This window comes from Bacillus rossius, chromosome 1 (assembly GCF_032445375.1).
Source record: "Bacillus rossius redtenbacheri isolate Brsri chromosome 1, Brsri_v3, whole genome shotgun sequence".
Classification (NCBI taxonomy): domain Eukaryota; kingdom Metazoa; phylum Arthropoda; class Insecta; order Phasmatodea; family Bacillidae; genus Bacillus; species Bacillus rossius.
Genome location: NC_086330.1, coordinates 1,587,459 through 1,612,022, shown reverse-complemented (window position 1 = coordinate 1,612,022; position 24,564 = coordinate 1,587,459). Strand labels below are relative to the sequence as shown.

General features: G+C 42.2%; 1 protein-coding gene across 3 annotated transcripts; it reads left to right on the top strand.

The window, feature by feature from the left end:
- Positions 1 to 5,730: 5,730 nt before the first annotated feature.
- Positions 5,731 to 23,270, top strand: LOC134530987 (snRNA-activating protein complex subunit 3). Of its 3 annotated transcripts, none has more exons than XM_063366411.1 (7): positions 5,731 to 6,118; positions 8,797 to 8,980; positions 10,382 to 10,636; positions 15,712 to 15,953; positions 19,247 to 19,354; positions 19,782 to 19,949; positions 22,480 to 23,270. In XM_063366411.1, exons 1-6 carry the CDS (start codon positions 5,907 to 5,909, stop codon positions 19,927 to 19,929), a joined length of 1,149 nt encoding a protein of 382 aa, XP_063222481.1. In that variant the 5' UTR covers positions 5,731 to 5,906; the 3' UTR covers positions 19,930 to 19,949; positions 22,480 to 23,270. The 3 variants fall into 3 exon arrangements, with proteins under 3 accessions (XP_063222481.1, XP_063222473.1, XP_063222465.1); XM_063366403.1 differs by having other exon boundaries at positions 5,752 to 6,134; positions 22,480 to 23,267; XM_063366395.1 differs by lacking the exon at positions 22,480 to 23,270 and adding an exon at positions 20,346 to 20,544 and having other exon boundaries at positions 5,752 to 6,118.
- Positions 23,271 to 24,564: the final 1,294 nt, after the last annotated feature.

The following is a 24,564-nucleotide window of genomic DNA, read 5'->3' as shown; positions in this document are numbered from 1 at the left end:
AGATGTTTTAACTACAGATTTAAATTTCTTCTTTTATAACATGGCTGCATTCTCACACGTTTTCATTGGCTAGAATTAACAACCACTAATTGATTCAAAAACTATGACACGCCAATATATTCAATTTAATTACCATTCATAGAGTCTTATCTTCCTTATTTTTAATTAGTAAAATACCTTCACACTCTTTCTAAAGACAAGAGCCGACCTCCGTAGCGTAATCGGATGCACACCGGCTTACGGTGCGAGGGGTCCTGGGTTCGAGTTCCGGGTAAGGCATGGGTGTACCATATATATTCTGATATTGATAATGAGTTGAAATTGAGATTCACACTGAATATTGATGTCCCTCGGCCTATGGTCCCTAAGTCCCTGTTGTGAATTGTCCTGAGACTCACTCTGGTTTGCTCGCGTAGCTCCAGTTGGAGAGTGAGTGAAGTTCAGGCCAATGTGGCCAGGACCGGGAAATATGGGACCAGGAGGGAAATTTACGTAGGTAGAAGGAATGGTAGATGGTCTGTTACATAAGCGGAGATAGTTCGGTAACGATACGTACTGACGAATTCTGACACAGTGCAACTCGACTGCAGAGGCAGTTTCGTACTGAGAGCGAACAACATTGCCGTGCTACACGCGTCCCGAGCGGAGCGGAGCGAGCCCACGTCTGATCGGCTCCGAGTCTGACTAGCCACTGCCTTCCTTCGCCCGTCCGCGCGCCGGGGCTCTAGGGCTGCGGAGGAGGGGAGGGGAAATAGGCCGGCATGGGAGAGGCCCGTCTGGCTGCGAGCCAGGCTGCGGTTACATTACTAAACATGCCGTCGTCCGGGGTCTCGGGCTCGAGTCCCGGTGCGGCTCCTAGCGGGAATGGCTGTTGTCGATGTAGTGTTTCCGGGTGGGTCGTGGGGTCGGTTGCCCTGCGTGGCCATCTAGGACCGTCGGCGGTGTTGCGTGGGATATGAGGAATTCCCTACTTGGTGGTGATTGGGATTCGTATGGTTAATTGATTAGGCGCTGAAGTAGTGCAACAAATGATGTGCGGCGTTTATTCATGCGACTGTGGGTTTGGTGAAGTACCGTTGATTACATACCACGTCGTACAGAGGGTGACGTCACACAATACAGAAGTTACACAATTACACAAAGTTAGTCTGAAAGTTACGTAATAAGACGTGGCACAAGTTTACAAAAAATGTTATTGATGGGACGTTGCACAAGTTTACTGAATGTTACGTGGTGGCGCGTCGCACAAGTTTACTAAAGACGTTCCAGATTCAAGGCGTCGCACAAAATTACTAATTATTTCGTATTAGAGTGGCACTAGGCGGTTCTGAGCCTGGTTACTCAAAAGAGGGGTGAGGGCGATTGGAGGCGGCCAATCCCGTATATCAATGTCTTGAGGCGGTGTTCGCATCCACTGTAGTGGAGCGCGGACCGCAGCTAAATTCGTCCAAGTTCCCTTACGGGGTGGTGTCAGCGCCGGAGCGACTGGTTTTAGTTCAAGTTATGTGGTTCGGGAGGCGGCCCGTGCCGTATACTGAAACTACCCCGCTGACCAAGTGTGGTGCAGGGGGTTTTAAAAGTTATGCGGCCGGATTAAGTCCTGGACCGAAAATTGGACCGGGTACGCACGGAGAGATAAGTAAAAAGAGGTTTCGAGGAAGTGACTATAATTACCAGAAGTGAGTTCAATGCAGACAATGGATTATGTCTCTTCGTGGGACGTGCGTCCGCCCCGGTCCACGAGTCGCGCTGTACTGGCGTCATGTCATGGCGTCCGGCCGAGGCTCGCTGCCCCTCGCGCCAGGGTTGACCTCATTACGTTATTTTCTGATGTGACACGTTAATAAGAGATTTTAAGGGCGCTAAATTCCTACATTAATTATTAAGGCTAAATTAACATTACTCATCCCTTCTACAATTTAGAGTTAGTATGTTTACGAATTATGTCCTTTAAATTATACGTCACACCAGCGACTGTTCGTCTCTTGCCGGACTGCTCTGGTGGGGGTAATAACGAAACACAAGGGGTTAATAATTATGTCACATGGGTTAATTAACTAATCTAGGCAGAAGGCCGCCAGGGGGACACTCACACACGTATCGACGTATTTTCACACGTGAGTGCCCGGGCACTCCTACGTCGCACTTTCGTTAATCAACTTTTAATTTATACGTAATATTGTTTAGTATTCTGTGTTTGTTTTTGCAACGTGGTCGGCTGTAATGTTGGTCTGTTTATTAGGGGGGCCGGGTTCTACCTTGGTTGCTGGTGGCTCGCCTGACTCGGGTGGGCCATGGCTAGGGGCGCGTTCTGTTAGCGGGGTTGAATACTGGCGGTTGCAGGTCGGGCTTTAGAGTGGCCTTCGGTCGGACGACGTCAAAACAAAAGCCGCTAACTAATAGAGTGCGACGTAGGAGTGCCCGGGTCACTCACACGTATTAAGTAAACAATACATGTGTGAGTGCCCCCCTTGCGGCCTTCAGCCTAACTTAAATACAGCAACTAATTAACATCAGTGTGCAACCCAGTGCTTACATAATTGATTAGCCCCGGAGCGGTTAACAAGAGACAGACAGTCGCTGGTGTGACGTTACAAATTCAAACTTTATTACGTGAAACACTAAATTGCAATTATTTAAGAGAGTATTTTGTCAGAACTTGTCATTAGTAATAATATTAGGAATTTTAAGCGGCCTTCAGCCTTTTGTAAACATATTAATTTCCGAATAACGGAAATTGGGAAACTTTGGCGCGAGAAGTGGCCGAGCCCTTCCCTCGCGCCAGGGTCACACGCCAGTTGAGAGCAGCTTGCGGGCCGGGGCGGACGTGCGTTCCACGGGGAGTCATCATCCTTTGTACACCGACCGAACACTTCTGGTAAATATAGTCATTTAAAAAATCAACCTTTTCTCTTACAATTAAACTCCCCGTGTGTCCCCGGTCCTTTTTCGGTGTAGGGACTAACCCAGCCGCTCATTAATAAAACTCCCCGCACCAGTGGTTACGCGGGGCAGTTCAATGTACGGCACGGGCCGACTCCCGCCACCGCAGAACTTTAACTAAAAGCCGTGTGCACCGGCACCGGCCACAACGACACTTCGCTTGTGAACCTAATGTAGCCTACGGACCGCAGCCAACGCAAGTGGCCCGGCCCACAACGTAGAGACGATTTACGGGATTGGCCGACAAACAATCAAGCTTCCCCCCCCCACCCTCGACTGGCGTGAGGGCTTAATAAGTAAACACACGTAGAGGCACGCAGGTGCCCCCCTTAGATAACGTGTGGAGTGTAATCGTGTACGTAAGAGCACCACAGTGTGCAGTTTTTTCAAGTGTAATCGTGTAATAGTGTAACCAAAACTTCTACGTGTTCCGACGCCTCACAGGAAGTCATGTACCGCCAAGTAGATCTCGCGCCTAATGTAAAGAACCAGTGTAAAACTTGAACAATAAAACGTCCACCCCGCACTTCCTGTGCGCGACGTGCGACCCGTAAAACAACCAGAACAGTGTATGGAAATAAACCTAAACAACCCAACCTAATCAGGAACCAAATTCCATCACCTCTGACGGTTCTAGCGGGCCACGCTGGGGCAACGAACCCACGACCATCACACGGTTAGACACCGAGCTAACCTGGCGCCCTCCCGGAACAGAAATCTCTAAAAAAGCCAGCCACCCCGCTAGGACTTGCGCCCGACATCGAACACGAGACCGCGGCTGACGGCAGAATTAGTTAAGTATTTGTACAGTATTCAAACACACTATTTAAAGACGTGAGAGTTCTGTTACATTACAAATTATACAATTCAGAGGCTCGTGATGAATTAAATGTACATAAGAAGTATAACTATTTACTTGACGTCGTCCGACCGAAGGCCACCCTAAAGCCCGACCTGCAACCGCCAGTATTCACCCCGCTAACGGAACGCGCCCCTAGCCATGGCCCACCCGAGTCAGGCGAGCCACCAGCAACTAAGGTAGAACCCGGCCTCCCCTCAAATAAACAGACTTCAATCAACCACGTTATAAAAACAAACACTAATTATTAAACTATATTACGTAGTAATTTAAAGTCGGTTGACGGAAGTGCGACGTAGGAGTGCCCGGTCACTCACGTGTGTAACTACAGCAAAACGCGTGTGAGTGTTCCCCTGGCGGCCTTCTGCCTGAATCAATCAACCAGACCTTATGACATAATTATTCAAACCTTGTGTTGCGTCATTAACCCCACCAGAGCAATCTGACGAGAGACGAACAGTCGCTGGTGTGACGTAAAACATTCAAACATAATAATTCTTAAATATAATAACTTTCAATTCATAGAAGGGACAAATGACCTTAATTCAGCCTTTATAATTAATATAAGAATTTAGCATCATTAAATTCTCTTATTAACTTATCAGATCAGAAATTAATGTAATGAGGTCAACCCTGGCGCGAGGGCCACCGAGCCTCGGCCGGACGCCATGACATGACGCCAGTTCAACGCGACTCGTGGACCGGGGCGGACGCACGTCCCACGGAGAGACATCATCCTTTGTCCACACCGAGTTCACTTCTGGTAAATATAGTCATTCTTCAAACCCTTTTAATAATCTCTCCGTGTGTACCCGGTCCAGCTTTTCGGTCCAGGACCTAATCCGGCCGCATAAATATCACACCCCCCCCTGCACCACACTTGGTCCGCGGGGTAGGTGCATTATCCGGTATGGGCCGACTCCCGAGGACAGAACTTTTGCTAATGTCAGTCGCTCCGGCGCTGACACTCCCCGTAAGGGAACTCTTGAGCGAATTTAGCTGCGGTCCGCGCTCCACTGCCGTGGACGCGAGCACCGCCTCAATACGCAGATTTACGGGATTGGCCGCCTCCAATCACCCTCACCCATCGTTGAGTAACCAGGCTCAGAAACGCCTAGGGACACGATAATACGGAATAATTAGTGACTTTGTAACATTTCTTTGTAACCTTGTGCAACGCACCCTCGTGTAACATTTCTTTTGTAAACTTGTGCAACGCAACCTCGTGTAACAATTCTTTTGTAAACTTGTTCGACGCATCTCTCCACGTAACATTCGTAAACTTGTATAACGCAACCTCGTGTAACATTCTTTTTGTAAACTTGTTCTACGGTAATTCAGTAACTCTCAGACTCAGTTGCGTGTAATTGTGTAATTTGTATCTTGTAACGTCACCTCTTGTACGACGTGGCGTGTAACTAGCAACGTTACACCAGAGCCACTGTCGACTGAATAAATGACGTCCGTCATTTATTACCTCATTCCAGCGTCTGCTTCTTTAAACCTGCTATTCCCAATCACCGACGAGTAGGGGATTCTTTTAAACCCACGCAACACCGCCGACGGTCCTAGTGGGCCACGCAGGGCAATCGACCCCACGACCCAACTACCGACTAGCACCAGAACTAGTCTGGCGCCCACCCGGAATCATTACATTTGCAACAGCCACTCGCGCTAGGAACCGCACCGGGACTCGAGCCCGAGACCCCGGACGACGGCATACTAACATAATGAAGTCTACTGTCGTGCTAGGGCGCACGCGGGTGCGTCCCTGATCGTAAACCACTTATGCAAGAGAGGACGCTGACGAGGCATAACGGCCTGAAGGAGCCGAGGAGACATTTGTGATGACGTCAATATAATGACCCTTTGGCCGTTGATGAAAGAGTAGGCCACAAAATATATTAAAAAAAATCCCCTCCAAATTGTTTTCCGCTGTATACAACGAAAAAAAAAAAAAACACTCCGAGAGTTAATTGGTTGAAAAGAGTCTGCGAGTGAAACAAACTTTTTTTATTTATTTGAATACTCCTTGTTTTGAACTATTTAGAAATCATTTTAAGGTTGTGTTCACCGAGTATATTAGTGTTTGATTAAAAGTGTAATGGAGAGTGTTTATGAAGCCGATGAACGTTTCTGGATATCCGAGAAGATAAAGTTATCTACATTGTTGACCGAATTTCGGGAACGTATACGGATAAATGACCCAATTGTTCCATTTAAAGTGAGGTCAGATAAATTGAAATGGGACTTGGCTTTCAAGCTTATGGGACGCAATGGTTCTAAGACAGATTTTGAAGAAATGAAGGATTGTCGGTATGCTCATAGATAGGTGAATTCATAAATTTTTAATCGGTACGATGTCTTGTGAACAGTGTAGGATACACCGGCGGGTTTTAAAGGGCCTAGAGATCACGGGGTGGAAGCTCCAGAGGGGACTTTGGGGTGAACGGAAAGGGGCAGGAACGCTTCCTTTGGCAGTCCAGGGAGGGGGTGGATTGGCCTGATGAGTTGCTAGGGGTGAAAGATGCAAGGGATCTGAGGAGAAAACTGAAAGGGGTGGGGGGAAGTGTGTGAAAGGGGACTCCTTGCCACCGGGTGAAGGTCCAATTGCGAGCGTAACAGTTATTAAGTAGTTCAGAGATGGTATCACAAACAACACAAATTTCAATGTAAACAAAATTATGATCAGAGCACATGTCTTCAAACACGGCTGCTCTCGAGAGCTGTTGAAATGTGTACCATTGTGCCAGTAGTCGGGTTAGACATGGTGGAAACAGCTCTTTTCGACTGTGGACTTGTGTAGTCTAATTTCATAAGAAAAATCATGAAGGTAAATGTCTAGTTGGAAGGCTTCTTTAAAAGTTAAACAAAGGCTTTACAAATAATTTTTATTTTATTTTTACTGACTGACCATTATGGTGGTTATTTTGAGACAGGAGAGCAAGTTTGTTACATTTCAGTGATTTGTGAAATGTTTATACTGTAATTGTTCTGGGTCATGTTTCCAAGTTTATCCCTTGATCCTGATGGTATGCTCTTGTACGGTTGTTGCTGTTTTAATTTAGTATGTCGAAAGATCCTGAACGTAACCACTGGCGGATTCGGAAGGGAGGCCATAGCGGCATGGCCCCCTCTGAATTCTGAACAATTTGCAGATTTTCTCCAAATTCCTTATCATAGATTCTTAAACTTACTAAAGTATTTTACAGCAGTGCAATAGATGACTTTTTGAATAACACACAAAACGTACTAAATATTTAATTTCTAAATGTTCTAAAATTGTATAAGAAATTTAATGTGGCCCTCCCCTGACCATTCTTCTGGATCCGCCCGTAGCCACAACATAAATATTGCTATAAAAATGTTAGGAAGTAAAAAAAAAAGTTCAATTTCAGGTTTCTATTTGATCTGATAATACAATCATAATTCATTATTAAATCACAATTTTTGTCATATCCAGGATCTTTCGATGTACCATATTACAACATTAAGCATAATGTACCGCAGGATCAATGTATTCAGGATCACGCCATTAGGATCAAGGGATAAGACTTGGATATGTGATACAAAACTTTTACTGTTTATAGTTGATTCACATCAGTACATAATTAGCGCTATGTTAAATACTTGTTTCAATTTGTGTTATTTTATTAATAATGAAAATATATTTGTATATAATCCAACAGGTTTCTTCATGATTGCAAGTATAAAGACAGGTTATTTCCCAGAACAACCGTTGTAATGTTCGCCTGCGTGGTAATGCAGGTGCCACCGTGCATGAATCCCTATCATGCTTGCAAACAGCTTGCCTTAGTAGTGATAGGCACATTAAAACAGTACTTTCACGTAGTGACAGGTTTCAAATGACATAACAAAGATACTTGCTGCAACATTACAATCATTATTTTTCTAGTTTTTAATGTATTTCACCCCACAATTGCAGCAGTTTACCTTGTCATGTCACATGACACCAGGTTTTGTAAGGTCCGAGTCACTGTTGCTGCATGGGCAACGTGAATGAACCAGTCTTTACAGCTGCGGCGACGAAAACATTTGTTATTTTACTTTCAAAACTATCTGCATTATTAATAAATCACCACACTTGACACGGGTTCATACCAAAACAGATGCACACACGTAGTTAACATGGTGCTAATGATATACTGACGTGAATACACCACTTAACCTATTAACGTTTTGCAAATCATTTAAATGTTACAAACTTTACCTGTCTTATAATAACCACCATAAATAGTTTTTTTTTGCAGATGTTCCTAAACTGGATATCACCCAATGGACAGGGTGGTAATGGAAGGAGTAAGAGAAGGCTAGGAGGATGGAATGGTTTATCTGAGTGTGTGTCGGCGAGGAATGTGGCACAGTTCAGGCGGAGGGTAAGAGGAAAGTAGGGCCACTGCTTGCTGACAGGCGATTGCCCAACAGCAGCTGGATTCAAGTTACAAAAATGTGACATGTCACAAGACAATCAGACAGACAGACAGGCAGATGATTGATAGGGGTGGATCTCCATCATTTGCAGTGAAAAAAATGAAATTGTAATCGATGGACTAATTTTTCAATTACATATTTTTTGACCATACTCAAACTTTTAATGGATTAATATTTAAGTAGGTACCCAGGAATCACAACATGCCACGAACACTGAGCAGTGTGCCGGTGGGGTTGCACGTGTAGTCATGCACAGCAGGAGTATGTAAGTGCAGTTTTGCGTGTAGCAACGCGCGGCAGCGGTGCACCGGCACGGTGTGCTTGTAGTCATGTACAGAGGCTGTGTGCCAGTGCGGTGTGTGTGTAGCCATGCACTGCAGCAGTGTGCTAGTGGTGTGTAGGCTGTGTGTGTGTAGCCATGCATGGCATTGATGAGGCTCGCATGTAGCCGTGCACGGCAGTGGCAGTGGTGCGCGTGCAGCCACGCACGGCAGTCACAGCGGTGCGCGTGCAGCTGTGTGACGGCGCGGTGCGTTGCGCAGGCCGGAGCGACTCATGCACCGGGAGCTCCTGAAGCCCATGACGAACGTGCAGGAGGTGAAGATGCGGCCGTGCCTGTTCAGCGGCATGGGCGTGGTGGAGGAGGCCAAGAAGCTGCAGACTGTGGTGGGGCGCCTGGCTCGTGTCGCCGACTCCGACCTCAAGTACCGAGGCAACATCCCCGTCGTGAGTGCCTCCGCTCTCTCTCGCCAGTGGTCTCCGTTCCTCCGTCTTCCGCGTGCTTCCACGTAGTCATTAAATAATGCAAGGGACAGTTTCAGTACTAAAAAAAATAAATTTTTTTAGGGAAGACAACAAATCTAGCAGCACAAAACTATTATTTTAGAATTTTTTTGCAGAAATATCTTAAAACTGATTAGTTTCCCACTTCTTTCAAGCTGACCATAGAGTGGAGGGAGAGATACAGGCAGTAAAATTTTTCAGTCCAGGTTCGGTTTCGTATTGGTACACTCTGGTCGGATATCAGATGATAATTGACAAAGTACTAAACAGTTTGCTGCACTTGTGAGTTGAAACTGGAGCATCATTCCTGAACTTGGACGTGGCTTCGACCAAACAGGCTTAGCTGGAAAAGGTGGCCAACCTCAGCGAAGGGAAAGTATACACTAGGCAACTCGACAAATCAAACTGGCTGGTGCTACAAAAAATATAAGTTTAGAAAAAAAAATTGGGTTTCATATTTCATTGAAATTTTTTTACCTGTGATTATTTATGTTTTTATATCCAGTATGTTTTGAGCCCTTATAGAATTATTATATATAGAAATACATGTTTAATACTTCCAAGACTAGCATAACTTAAGACATTTTCCAAATTTTTTAAATTAATTAATTAATTACTTGTCAATTTTACATATTAGTAGCCATGTGGTTAGAATACTTGAAACTAAAGTTGCTGCCTGTACGTGTGCAAGTGTCGCCCGACAGACTGACAATGTGCTCATATTATGCACGAGAATCATTTTAAATTGTCTTGTTTCGGAGAATGGTGAAATGCTGTGGCAGTGAAGGGAGTGTGGTTAGCTTCAGCTCACTAATATTCCTTTCTTTCTCCTTTATCTAGAGATTAGAGGGGGCAAATTTTTGGAGAAGATGTAGCCACAATACAAACATAGAATACATAATTTAAGATAAGTTGATTTACTAAAATAATAGTACAATCTTCAACCAATACTGTAATCTGTATGCATGTTTATAGTGTTCTGCATTCATCCTGTGTTACAACCTTTTGAGTGCCACTTGCATAATTTTACGTTACCATTATATTCACTTAACAGGTAAATTAACTTGAACTTTAACAGTGGGTGTGGAATTGTGGGGTATGCCTGTATACATATATAGAATATGGCTCACTTCTTTTGTCGTTTGGTTATGTTGATGTAAAATGGTCCATAAAATTTGTGTGTATCTGTGAAAGTATATTGCGTTGAAAAAATTTTCTTAGTTTTGTGGAAACGTTTTTGGTACATTACCAAAATATTTTTCCGGAACACAAACTTGTGTACGGTGATTGTTGAGCTGCGAAGGTGGCTGAAGTGACCAGCATGTAGTTGAGTGGTGTGTGCAGGTGCGGCCGCCGAGGTCCATGAGGCTGGACCTGCAGCCCCTGGACGAGATGGTGGTGCACCTGCGGGTGTACCTGCCCTTCAGGCACTCCCGGGGGGACCGCGAGCTGCCGCGCTTCTCGCACGAGGTGGTGGCCCTGGGCCAGCACACGCTGGCGCACGTGCGCGACGTCGTCGAGTGCCGCAGCGACGACGTGGTGTGCCGCGAGGTCAGCACCACCCCCTTCGGGGCCGACCAGTCGCTCAAGAAGGCCAAGGTGAGGGCGTGCAGCGCACGTGACGTTGATGTGGCGTGGTTCAAGTCCCCGAGGGGATCTAGCCCAGCGCAGTTGTGTCGCTCTCCCGCTCGATGTGCACCCTCTCGCTCAGCAGCTGTCCCGGAGAGTACTCCTCGCCCTGGTTGCGTCCCGCATCGGCCGAGGCGTCCGTCCGCTAGCACAAGGATTAGAATGAAACTGAAGCGTGTCATCAACAAAATTTTATTCAAAGATTTTAAAACAATGTTACAGAATACTAAATGAGCTATGCTTTTCAACTGTACTATATAGCAATATATATAACTGTTTGGGAAAATAAAAATCAAGAACTTGGAATGTAAGAAAGCATTGAGAAAAAGTAGTGATTTACTCAAAATTGAAGTGTTTCGTTGTTTCAAATTGGCGTAATTTTGTGCGATTCCAATGTTGACATGATGAAGCCGTCGCACGAACCGCGGACGAAGCCTCTAACCAGCTCCACCAGTCTGTCGACAGCCCGAGTGGGGCGTGGTGGTCTCAGAAGTGTCGTGTGGTAGATCGTCCCCAGAGCTGCTGGTTACCTAGGCGCAAGGTGTTGAAGTCCACTGTCCCGTTGTGGTTGGTCGAGGGAGGCTTGGTGGCTTGGCACTCCGGCCAGTTCATCACATCAGTGAGCTGGATCTCTGGGATATGGAAATGTCTGATTTGTCTAGAAGAATGGGTTTGGGCTTTTACAATTCGCCTTAACCCCAATACTTAAATGCCCTTACGTTCATCTGTCAACATTGCCAGAATATTTTTCAGGTGTTGCATAGTACCCGTATCAGTAACTTCCCACAAAGTCCGGGGAAGATACCGCGATGACTTGATCAACAGCCGAGGTGTTATGAGCCATCGTTAAAGTAGGGCTCTTAGCTTGAGTTGAACCAGACGGGGCTTACACTTTAACCACATATTCTGCCAGCGTGCGTAGGTTTTTCGATGCTTTGTAACTTGCGATGTAAAGTCTAAGAATACTGTTTGCCGCCGTGAGCCAGCGGGAACGGGCGAGTTTGCCTGGGTTCCTATTCGCCAGATCAGATGAACACACACCATTTGAAATTACATGAACCTTTCAAAAAGGTAATTTTGGTCACTACTTAAATCACTAAATGCAGTCAAACCGTCGGGTAGACATCCTTGGATTGTTTGGAATTCCACCACTGGAAACTGTTCGCAAGTTTCTAGCTGTTAGCAGATACCACCCAAATATAATTATTCGTCCTTTTGTTCCTGTGTTACTGTTAGTTCCATGACACCCTACCATTATTATTGTAGATGTATAGATTGCTTTTTCTTCAGAGAAGTCAATATTTTTTTTTAAATTTCAAGCGAGGTGTCAGATTGTGGGGTGAAGTATCCCAAAAATGCAAAAATCTTGAGCCAGGTTCTTCCACTACAGTAATGTTCTTCAACAACGGATCTTCTAAATTTTTTAGCACCTTTTTTTTGTTGGAAAATTGTTCTTTTCTTTGCTCGTGTCAGTTGTTTTTACAAGACCCACGTCGTGAAGCAGTGCATTGGCAATGATAGCTGCTTCACGATCTGAAATGCTGGTTCTGTCACAAATTGATGCTAATGTAGGTAACTTAACTCACATTTGTGACTGAGAGGTAGATGGCTGGGAAAACCATGACGCGCCTGTTGACGACGATGGCTTACCCTTTGGAACTGATTGGCTTCCATCTTCACGAACGGAACTTGAATTTACAGTATCTACAGCTACACTCATGGTTATGGAACTTTGCACAAGCTCTCCACTATAGTTTTTATTTATTTCTGAACTCTGTTATTTATCTTTTTCCATCTCTTCCTTTATCTTTTGGTTTCTATTTCCACACTTGAGTAATTCTTTAGTAGTTTTTTTCATCATCCCCACCCATTTTCATTTTTTTTTTAGTGTTCTTTGGTTTTGTAGAAAAGACTGTTCCATTTTTAGGACTTGATTTTTTGGGGTTTTCACATTTTCATGATGCAAATTCCGTGCATTTGCAAGCAGCTACATCAAAAGGTTTATCTGAACTCATTTTGAAAGCACATAAATTTAGTTAAAATTACTGATTTCCTTTTCGGCCTTAACTTATGAGGAAGCTCCAATTTTTTCCTTGATACATGTCTATGATTCTCAAATTTGGTTTCGTGACACAGTGGGAATAAATCGGTAACCCATATTTCTTCAATTTTCGTGACCAAGGTAGGGGAAATTTGACTTGTTTTCTGCTCGTAGTGCTTTCCATAAATTAAGATATTATCTCATCACATCACAGTAACTTGACAGAACTTGTTTATTCAACCGTGATGGGAAAACACATCATGGGTTACTACACTACTTGCTTTAACTGTTATTGTTTACAAAACACCACACAATACAGATCGTTCCTTCTTTACTAGCAGATTGAAAAATGATCAAAATGGCAAGTAAAGAGAAAATTATTTGGAGGATGGGGAGCCTGGGAATGGAAGAAGGAAGGGGTGACACGAAACTAGGATTCCTGTGTTTGTTTATAGCCTACGTGTTGATTCCAGGAAACAGTCTGCAGCGTTTAATGTCATCTTTTTGTTAATACCGTGTTTTATCGCATAATCATGCTACGTTTACGCGAGAAGTTTTTTATCCAAATTTTGACGCCCTAAAATATGGGTGTGACGATTATGCGCGTGTGACGATTATGCGATAAAGGAGGGTACTCTAGCAAATATTAATATTTTTCTTATACTCTTCTGTATAAATAGGGTACATCCTTACACTCAATTCAAGAATCTAAACAATTTTCTTAAGGTTTTAAAATTACAAAAAAGGATCAAAACCGACCAAAATCATGAAAATGTCAAATGTTTGAGGCGTTTGCGGCACCTCAAGATAATTTTCGATATAGCCCCAGTTTTGGGGAATTGATAATGATGGCAAAAGGCCAAGTTTTGCCTGCCATGAAACAAATTGACGAATCTATTTTCTTCGTTGCACCCTACTGCACATCCACCGCTGACTCGACTCAGAGCGGACGCGAGCTGACAGCGCTCTGCTCACGCTCGTGGCACAGTCTGCCGGCTGGTTATTGTTTCTTCACTGCATTATTTGTGTTTTATTGTAACTAATACAGATGTTTGATCGGGAAAGTGTTGCATGTGTCTTTCTGTTAATATTTCCATCAGATTTAGCTTTATTCTATCAGCTTTTTTTTGACGTGACGTCTAATAAATCGATGAACGCCGGCTGCATGCACGAAAAAGTGTCCCATAACGCACATTGTCCCGTTAAGCTCATTGTACACTTGTGCCGCATCTATCTCTCTTCCACTCGATTGGAACAACCATCGATTTGACTTTTTCAAGGCACATTAAACTTGAAACACTCCCATTCGTTTTCTAATTTTCCTATCATCATCCTATCCGTAACAGAATAACACAGATTGGAAGAAGTTAAATAGCAAACATGTATAAAAGTTTGATGCCGTCCCCGCTACCTCTGACTATTTAGACGTGATTTTTGCTCGGGTTCGTGATCTCAGGGAGGGTTCGGCCTTGTGGCTAGAGGTAGGGGTCAACGCAGTAGGGCCCCCCGAGCTGTTATGGCCACTCGGGACGCCTGAAGAAGAACACAAAGTTTCTGGAAGATATTTGGTGAATTTAATACAGCACAGCCCAATACATGGTGCTGCCCGTTCTGGCCGTAACGGTTTGCCCGACGCGACTAGTCACACGCGCAGCTCACTTCCTCAGTGGTGGCTCACGATTTTAATGCGCGTGAGGGGCGGACTTGTACACGTGATGCGATAGGTACAAAAATACACTCTGATATGGCACACGATATCTTGATGAACAATACACTACACTATTACCTAGCTCTTAATAAACTGGGCTAGCAGCACGTAGGCCCGTGTCTCCGGCGACTCTACGTGGTGTCTAGATGTGTCCCAGGGACTGAATCGTTATTATGTTCGATGGCACGCGTCTCCTGCTGGCTGCCCCGTGCGGGCCAAAACTATGTAGCCGGTAGGCTAGGTTGGGGCGTGAAGCGCCGACGTAAATTCACAAAAACTCCCCACAGTACTTATGTATGACGTAGAACACTCATCTCGGAACACTGATTTCATTAAGTTAAGTACCTCATGGTAAATTTAGGCCGACCGCGGAACTGTATGTAAAAGGTTGAAAAGAAATTACACTATTGAAAACTACATGTTGGTGAATGCAAAGGTTGAAGGTTCCGCGTTGCGCGCAGGCTGCCGGCCTGGGTGAGCTCTCGAAGGACACTAACTGTGTCGCCGCGCGCGACCCCCCTCCCCCGCCAGCCCTCCCGCGGAAACGTGTGAATTTCGCGGGAAACTGAACCGGCCAGGTTCGGGACAAATCGCACAGTGAAACATGATTTTGCAAAGACTGAATTATTAATTAATGAAAAATAATGTTTAATAAAAACCTGTGGAAAACATAATTAAAATAATTTGTTGTAGTGCGGCGGAGGGATATGCCACACCCGGCCGGATCCTTCCGCCGGCGCAGCACTTGTTGCATGGCGTTCGCCTCGTCGCACGCACTACACTTTGCTGCGCGCACGAGCGCGTTCGGTGCACACGTTTTTACGAGACGTTGATGAGGCATAGCGGTCTATGCGACAGAGGAGCATTGGCGGTCGGCGTCAAGTTATATATATAAATAATCTCTTCGTTAATGTATTAAACATATTTTAATTAATGGGTGCAAATAAAAGTAAATTTATCAATTAAATTGTAGATTTCATTTCACTCCTTTGTTTCCATACAAAATAGTGATAATTCAACAAAAATGATTCAATTTTATTCACAAAAGTATGCATTCATTTCATCAATGTTTTTTTATGACGTCACGTTAAACTATCGTCCGTAAACAGACTACAGACAACCAATTTTTTTTTTTAAATATTCTCAGTTAAAATTGTGCCTGACTAATGGCATCAGGAGTTCTCTGCAGCTCGGTGATGCTGGAGATGGAACGAGTTGGGAAGCGAGCGTGCGAGGTGTCGGCTGAGGGAGTGAAGGGGCCGTGCAGTGAGAGAGAGGACCGGCGTGTGCCCGCAGGCCATCTACAGGTCGGGCTTCTTCTACATCGAGTCCGTGTTCTACAACGACGGGCGGCACCCCTCCAGCCACGACATCAGCGCGCAGACTAGGGAGTGGGCGCTGGAGCGAGGCCTGCCGCGCATGGCGACCGCGCGCATGGAGAGCACGCGCCTGTGCGACCTGTCCGTGCGGCTGGGCTACCCGTACGTGTACGTGCACCAGGGCGACTGCGAGCACCTCGTCGTCTTCTCCGTCGCACGGTAACTCCACACGGTCTCTGCCTCCGGCGACCCTCGCACAATCCTCGCACATTTTATGCTACAATCAAGTTTGAAAAGTAAAATTACGACGATTATGCGGAAAAATTTTTTTTGTTAGGTAAAGTTATTCATAAAAAAACCGTTCATAAAAAGTACGTTTACAATTTAAAAAAAAAAGTTGGTTAAACAAGAGCACGCCAAAAATTTATATTAATAATTCATGCAACAAAAAACTTTTATTGAACTTTAAATAGAAAACAAACTCTGTGACCCGAACGCAAGCCACTTGAATCTGTGACGTGAACTAAAGCGTAACTATCGTCGTAGTACACATTTTACCGCGAAAGAGTGCGGGCCATCAGATGTAGTTAACTCGGCACTTGACGGAGAGCGCGCGTTGCATCCAGTCGGCGAGATATCGATATTCGACTGCGTGCGCGCGCTCTATACAGGAAGCAACATAACCAAACATGAATGATGCCAACTAGCGCTGGCTGCATTTTTATAAGCGGTACACCGCGGCGACGCAGACGATCAGATCAAGGTTATAACGTTTAAAAAGTCTTTAAAAGAATATTTACACATCAGACAGTTTCGTATTTCCGTTAATTAAATAAGTAAAATAGTTGATTTCTGATTATTAGATTTCTTCTTTAAAATACATCGTTTTATACGGAAAAGATACCTACATAAAGCGCTCGAAATCTAATAGCGGGACCAAAAACATTATGCGACGTTTACGCGAGAAGTTTTTTATCCAAATTTTGACGCCCTAAATTATGGGTACGATTATTATGCGATAAAAGAGGGTATGTCCTAGTCCCTGTGTTGCTCGCTGTTCTCACGTGCAAGCTCCATCAAGGTGTGCGCGTTTTGTTTACAGTTGTAAAAAAATAAAAAATGGAATTATCTTTACATAAAGTTAATTAATCTTTTCAAGCATTTAATATTGGCATTGTAGTATTTGCTTTTAATTTTTATAACTTAATATTAATTATTGTTTAAGAATTATATTTTTCTTAATGCTTGTATGTGTGTGTTATCTGTGTTTTTCAATTTATTTCTGTTGCAAGAATAATTAAAGCATTTTGAAGAAAAAAACATTCTTATTTTCAGTTGGTAATTTAATAAGTATGTGTTTCAGTTGGTTCAAGTTGCTTGCTGTGATGTGAATTTTGGCATACAGCATGTGATAGAAAATTGTTATTTGAATGAATAGAAATGAGGTAATTACCGTATTTACTCGTGTATAGCGCGCCCTCGTGTATAGCGCGAACCACGATTTTTGCAATAAATTCCAAAGAAAAAAAAATTGAAATTTTTTTTCCCCATAAATAAATTTTACTAACATTTTGTGGTACCTGATTATTTAAATTGATGTGTGGTGATGCGTCAGGAAAATACTTAAACTCTGCTGTGTAGACGGAAGATAATGAAGCGCTGTATCGTCACAACTGGTATGTGGAAGGGAGGGAGGGAGGCGTGCCGCGCTACGTTGCTAAGCTGGCGCCGAGAACTAGATGACTCACCGGTTGCTGCTGGGACGAGGAATGGTGGAAGCGAAGAAAGCGATCGGTGGAGGGGGGTGGGGGGAACTGGTGACAACATTCTCTCTCTCTGTCTCTTTTTTTACTAGCTTCTGAGCTGGCTTTCTGTAAAGGGGGAGGTCTAAAAATAAACAAGAGACCATGATGTGCGAGCTTGCGCGCGCACGCGTGTGTGTGTGTGTGTGTGAAAGAGATGCCTCGTTCCTTGTGCTGTGCGTATGTGTGGGGGCTGGCCAGAAACGTCACCCGTCACCGGGCAGTTAACGACTTCCACTCCTCCTCCCCGCCTCACTTTTTTTTTCCCGTGTATAGCGCGCATCCTTATTTTTTTCCTTTACTTGAGGGGAAAAAAGGGCGCGCTATACACGAGTATATACGGTATAATGATTAGTAGGACCTTGAAAAATTGTAAATAAAATTGATGTTAAAATATGGCAAAAGCTGTGCAAAATTTTGGTACTAAAACATAAAAATCTGTGTACAAAATTAAATGTTACTTCTAAAATTCAGTATCAAATTATTATTATTTTTGCCTTTTATTCCCTTAAAAGTTGTTTTATATACACTGTGAATTAAAACTTAAGAACTTTAGGTAATTATGAAGAAAAAGCCTCCTGTCTAAAAAAGAATTAAAAATCTGTCTTTTCCTTCCTTTTTTTTTTCAATCCTTTTTTAAGAGAGAGCTGTTTTAATACTTAAAGTAATTAAACTGGTTTCACAAGTTAGGTTAGGTATATTAAAAGTACTATGACATTGTGTGCACGGTTGGTTAAGTTGCTACATAAAAAAATCTGTAAAATTATGTGAACAAATGGCTAGCTTAGCTACATTAAAAATATTTTACAACAATAAGGATGATTGGTTAAGTTACCTAGTTATATTTTAAATTGGTAATTCATAATGATCTTAAGTATTTTTAATGTGGCTAACCAAACCTGATCAACCAGCCACACTATTTAAAGTATATTAGGTATATGTTGCTCATCTTACCTAACCAAATGTCTACACTACCTATTTTTAAGTATTCTGAATTTAACTAACCAAACCTAATTAGTATTAAAATAGTAAACTATTTTGAAGTATCACAGCATTCTTTTTTTTTTTTTTAAAAAAAAGAGATGTTTGAAAAATATATAAAGAAATAAATAAAATGCAGTTTTATTATTTTAGTTCAGAAAAGAGGCTCTTCTTCAGAATTAAAGATTAATTATACACCTGATTATCTCTATAACTGGCATAAAATTCTACCAAACATCTAAAATATAGTACTGTTAAATCATTGACACCTGGTAGGTATTGAAGAAAAAAAAAAAGCAATACACATATCCTAATATTTGGTACAACCTACACAGTGTGTTCATTTCTAGATGTTGTATTAACAAATTAAGTAAATGTAAACCAAGGAATGGGGCTAAACTTACGCAACACATTGTGAACATGTTTTATCATAACGTTAACAATTATTTCGTGACCTAATCTATAAAATTACAAAAAAACGTCAAATGTAAACAAACGAGAGGATAGGTTATTTCTGTATTATTTGTCATGTTTGTTCGGCTACAAATATTTGTAAAACGTTAATTTTTACTCTGTGTTTGCGTCAAACACCTCTGCCACCTTTGTTCCTGGCAGTGGATGATGCTTGCTTGTACTTCAGTGTGGGCTCTGGGTGGGTGACGTGACGCTCTGTGTTTGCTCACGAGCGCCGCAGGTCTCGGCTAACTGCCGACCTCTCCTGTCCCGCAGACTGCTGCACTCGGACGACAACCTCTGCTCGGCCGCCTACCCGTTCGTCGCGCACGTGGGGCACATCAAGGAGCGCTACTGCAACATCTGCAACTCCCACGTGGCCAAGTGAGTCGCCATCAGCACCTGTGTTACGCTCGACAGACAGTGTCATTGGATCCAAGCAAGGTTTACCTTTCACTTGAAAGTAGGTGATGTTACTGCAATCTTGCTTTATAGAAAGGTTCAAAGTCTACTTGTTTCTGAAACTTGTGTTTTAATCTTAAGTTTTAAACGTTCAAAGTTAAAAGTAAAATATATTTACATTACTGAAAGTAATTAAAAATTACAGACAAGGAAATAAAAAAATTTCATTGTGCATACATTGCATTGAGAGACTTGCAAAATGTTAGATGGCCAGTTGACAAACGGGAGGAGTGTGTTCTGTGGTGTGAATGCATGAGAACATAGGGTGTCTTCTACTGCTCTCGCCTGCCCCCTGTCCCTTGTCCCCGCGCTCGCTCGGCAGTCGTGTGTGTGTGTGTGTGTGTGACAGGTGGGTGACAGTGGACAACGAGCACTGCCCCTACAACCCTGGCTACTTCTGCGAGAGCTGCTTCTTCTCCTTCAACTACGTGGACAGCCAGAAGGTGTGCGACTTCCGTGCCTACTGCATCCGCAGCGTCTGCCCGCCGGCCAAGTGAGGCGTCCGCCCGGCGAGCAGGTCTGCAGCCTTCAGCCGTCCCCCAGCGACACCAGAGAGTTTGTCAGCCGGTCAACTCTTTCTCGTGGATCTTTTACTGCATGTTTGAGTCTAAAACATTACAACTTTTTAAAGTATTTTCAAAGTAATAGTTATTCTTTTAAATAGAAAAAATATATATATATGTATATATATGTGTATATATATATATATATATATATATATATATATATATATATATATATATATTTAAGGTATGTCTTCAAAGACTGTTTTACTGACGAATTATGCCATTTGAAATTGACTTAAAAATATTATGTATATATTGCTACCGCAATGGGGGTTGACGTGTCCGTCGAAGCCTAGGGCGCCACCACATGTATAACGGGCATGTGGTCCCGGCTACTCTGTTCCCAGGGCCGTGACGTAGCCCGTGTGTGGCGAGGCCCGTTTCCTCCTGTAGCACTGAATACCTCCGAGAACGATAACAGGTGCGTGAAGCTCCTTCCTCTAGCAGCGCTCGCGACTCACTGCCCGTTCGTCCTCGCTCGGCAACTCTCGGGAGCGGAGCACTGACGTCACATCGGTGGGCGCGGGCCGACGCACGCACACACACACTCACACTTCGGCGGGCGGTCGTAGAGGGTGGTGGAAGGGGGGAGGTGGTGGCACATCGGGCTCAGAAGGGCGCAGCCTGGGAATAATTTATATAATATATTATTAAAAATTTGTGTTATTCTCATGAACATGTTATGACTCGTGTTGGTTTGTTTTACAATACCACACACTACACCCTTGTTGGGCAAGACAGCAGCGCTTTGCGTTGCTGGACATGAGGTTTGTCCAGCGTTGGCGAGGTAGCAGCTTCGTGCTCAATATCTTTGCTTATAATTGCGTAAGGTTTTGTGAATACGGCTGTTCTCTACTGAAACAAAAATGAAACAATTGTTAGAGTGTTTCAAGATCCAAAGCTTAGAATAATGAATAACAACATAAACATTATTTCACATGTGAACCTGGCCGTAATAAAATTTTAACTTATTTGGAATCATTTTAAACAATGAGTTGGTTTGTGTTTAACATATCATTTTATTATAATTTATCATACAGTTAAGGTTGTCTTATTTCAGAGCTTTACTGTAAATGTTGGGGAGGTCTTATATTTGAAGTTGTCTTACATTTAAGGTCATCTTACATTTGAGATCGTAGTACAGGCTAGATGGTCTAGGCGTTCTAAAATTTGATGTCTAACATTTAAAGTCGTTTTACATTTGATGTCTTCTTCTATCCGAGTTTGTTTTGGACATGATATCATCTTGCATTTGAACTTGTAATACAAATAAGTCTTTTAATTGAGACAGTTTTACATTCAAGGTTGTATGAAGGAAGAAATGAATATCACCTTCATAGTAAATGGTTACAAACATTGTTAAATTTGTGAATTATATTTTATCTTTGCAATATTTTGAATGCAAGTACGTATGTTTATGTTTTTATTCAACCCCTTTCATGATATTTTATCTTTGCTTCCTAAATTAAATCAACTTTTGCAACTACCAATAAATAATGCAGTTATAAAATAGTCTAAAATATTGTATGGATATGAACTTGTAACGTCAACTTTGATTGGTCACATCCATTAGGGTAGTTTTAGACAGATTATATATTTTTATTTAGACAGATTATTTTTTTTTATTTTATTACTTGAAGAATAAACATCAGAATGTTCGAATTAAATTGTTAGTATGATTTCTGACTTGCTGTAGTTTAGTCTTATTAATGAGAAGGTCTAGTTGGAAAATTAATTAGAAGATATAAATATTGTTATGTAAATCAATGCACAAATTTGGACTGAGAATCAATACTATGGATCTAAGAAAATAGTCATTCTCAAATGCCGTATTTTCTTGTGTGCGAGTCACATATTTTATGCCGTTTTTTAGAGTAAAAAAATGTACTGCGATTCACATGCAAATTTTAGGTTTAAAAAAATAAAATTGTACTGTGTGGTTGAATATGTGCATAAATAAATATCCTGTTGGTTTTTAATAAATGTAACTCCACGACTAAGTATAAATTGTTAGATCAAAACCTCTCGGCAGTCGCGTGAAGCTCCGTGAACAGAGCAGTTATTGTCCGTGTGCCGTGTCGGCCGCTCGACCGGCAAGAGACGTGTCTGCTGTGCTGCGAGGAAGAGGAGGGGAGGGGATAACCTACAAATAAACCAGCCAGAGAGGAGTATTTGGCTATGACAGTTTGTTATCAGTAATGACTGCTTTTATATACTTTTCTTTCAGAAAAAATAAAACACTCACATGTAAAAACTAAATAAATTTTTTCATTTAGTGCATAATATTTAGGTTTTTAGATAAAAGTCTAAATTAAATATTTAAGTGCCGAATTGTATATTTATTTTAATAGACGAAGGAAGGTAATTGAGATGAATTTCACTTCGTTTTGTGTTTTGACTTGCATTTTGATGTGTAGTGGTGTAGTGACTGTGTTATTTTGGTTTTATCGCCTCTGGACCATTGCTCTCTGATTGCCCCAGGTCGCAGTCCGCTGGCGACGGTCGTCTTGCTGCTAGCTGCAGCGCCATGCCGTCGGAGCAGTGGTGCGCCGACTGCCGTGCTGCAGTGCGTTACGTCGTGTTGTGCCTGCGTCACTCGCCACAGTCTGTTACCTCGAGTGACCCGGGAACGTCCACGACAGACTGTTACGTCGTCAGCGTGCAGTTCCTAGGAACAGTTTTGAACTTTTTGATGATCATTGATCATCAATTTGCTTTGTATACCAGCAAGTTATTTGTGCCAGTTATGAATTATAGAATTGTTTGTTTGTAACATTCAACTATAGCTAAATGTTTATTTGGAGGCAATACGTTTATTAAGTATTATTCCAGCCGAAACTCAAAATTATAAACTTAGGTTGAGCATATCACAAATTTCAGTATAGTTTTACAGTATGTATTTATGTTATTTATAAAAAAAAGTACTTTATATTTTATACTGTTTTATAAAGTGAATTCAATATTAACATGGATAGTGCTTAAAATTGCATGAAACGTTAGAGAAGCGAGTAAACTGTAATTTTAAATGTCAAACTGTAATAATAATTTTTGTGTATTATTAGATAAGTGTGAATGGATGCAGTGTCAGCCTTGTGATCACATTTCAAGTATTATTTCACATAAAAATTTTTTTTTGTTATATTTCTCAGTTATTTTCTTTTAAAAAAATTTGTATTTGTCTTATTGTTATTATTTTTTTCATTTCTATTGAAACTGGCTCTGGATAGAATGTATTTTTCTTTTGAAAATAAACATTTTGATTTGAAAAACCATGTATATATTAATATTTATGTATTGTTACGTCTACCTTTGTAAAGAAAATCCATTAATTCTTGACAAAATAGTAATCACTTGTTGAGGTTTGGCACCAGCAAGATTGGCATCACCTGGTGACGTGACTACCTTGTCGGCATGCTGCTGTCAGGCCTCTGTGGGCCGCAGCCAATCACAGAGCTCCGCGAGTGTCGTGGTGTGGGACAGAGTGGGGTAGACAGCAGTATTGTTTGATGGTGAAATTTGTCTTCAATAATGTGGAACCATTGTCTTCCAGCAACACTGTCCAGCTGTGTTGCTGCGTTGCTGAGCGCGGGACAGACCTAGATGCCGTTGCCAGCTGTTAAGTAAACAAACGTCAGAGGTTTTGAAGCTAGCAAAATTCCCGTGTCTGTTCCTTAAATTATTCTGTGTATTTTCTTTTTCTGGAGCACACCATCAACATTTTGTTTTATTTGCAGTCTATCGTGGTAAGTTGCCATTTTCAGTAATCTTAGTACATCTGAAGGAAGCTTGAGGGCTTAGTGAATGCCCTTGTGTGAGGTGGGACTCGAACCCACACGCAGGGCAGGAAGTGCACTAGGTTGACCATTCTGCCTACATCGAGGCTGGCGCGAGGTGACGTTTGGAGTAGAGCGTCAAATACCATACCGTTGTGAGCTACTGTGCATTTGAACAGTCAACTGCCATGGACGTTATAATACTATGCATTTTCAAAATATTTTACTTCTACTGCTAGATTCATAATTTGAGAGGTCACCATTAAAAATGTTAACACTTAAAACAAGGAAAAAATAATTTTTCAAATTGGATGTGAACTGAACTGGATGTTCATCATGTAGTCATTATGAAGTTAACGTTAACATGTTTGTTAGTTATTGGAATGAATATGTTACCCTGATTTTGTATAGTGAATGATCACAGATAAACACAAACTAAATAGATAATACTATATGCCAGTATATTGATGTAATTGAAGAGTGGGGCTTGCAAACGAAAAACTAATCCTTGCAGCTAAAAACTGAACTCATTAACACATTATTTGAGAAAAAATTTGGGACTCTATTTATTGTATAGTGCTTGTGAATTATTCTAAACCGTAGGTTTAAATGCTTGAGTACATGAATTGCCAGTAATTAAATGAATTATGGGTTCAGTGTAGTTGGCAGTGAGCTGAAGAAAACTTCTGCATTAATTCTAATTCGAATAAATTGATTCGAAGAAATTGCTTACATTATTTATTAAAGACGAAATAATAATTGATGTGATATTTGGAATGGCTGTAGTTGTGTG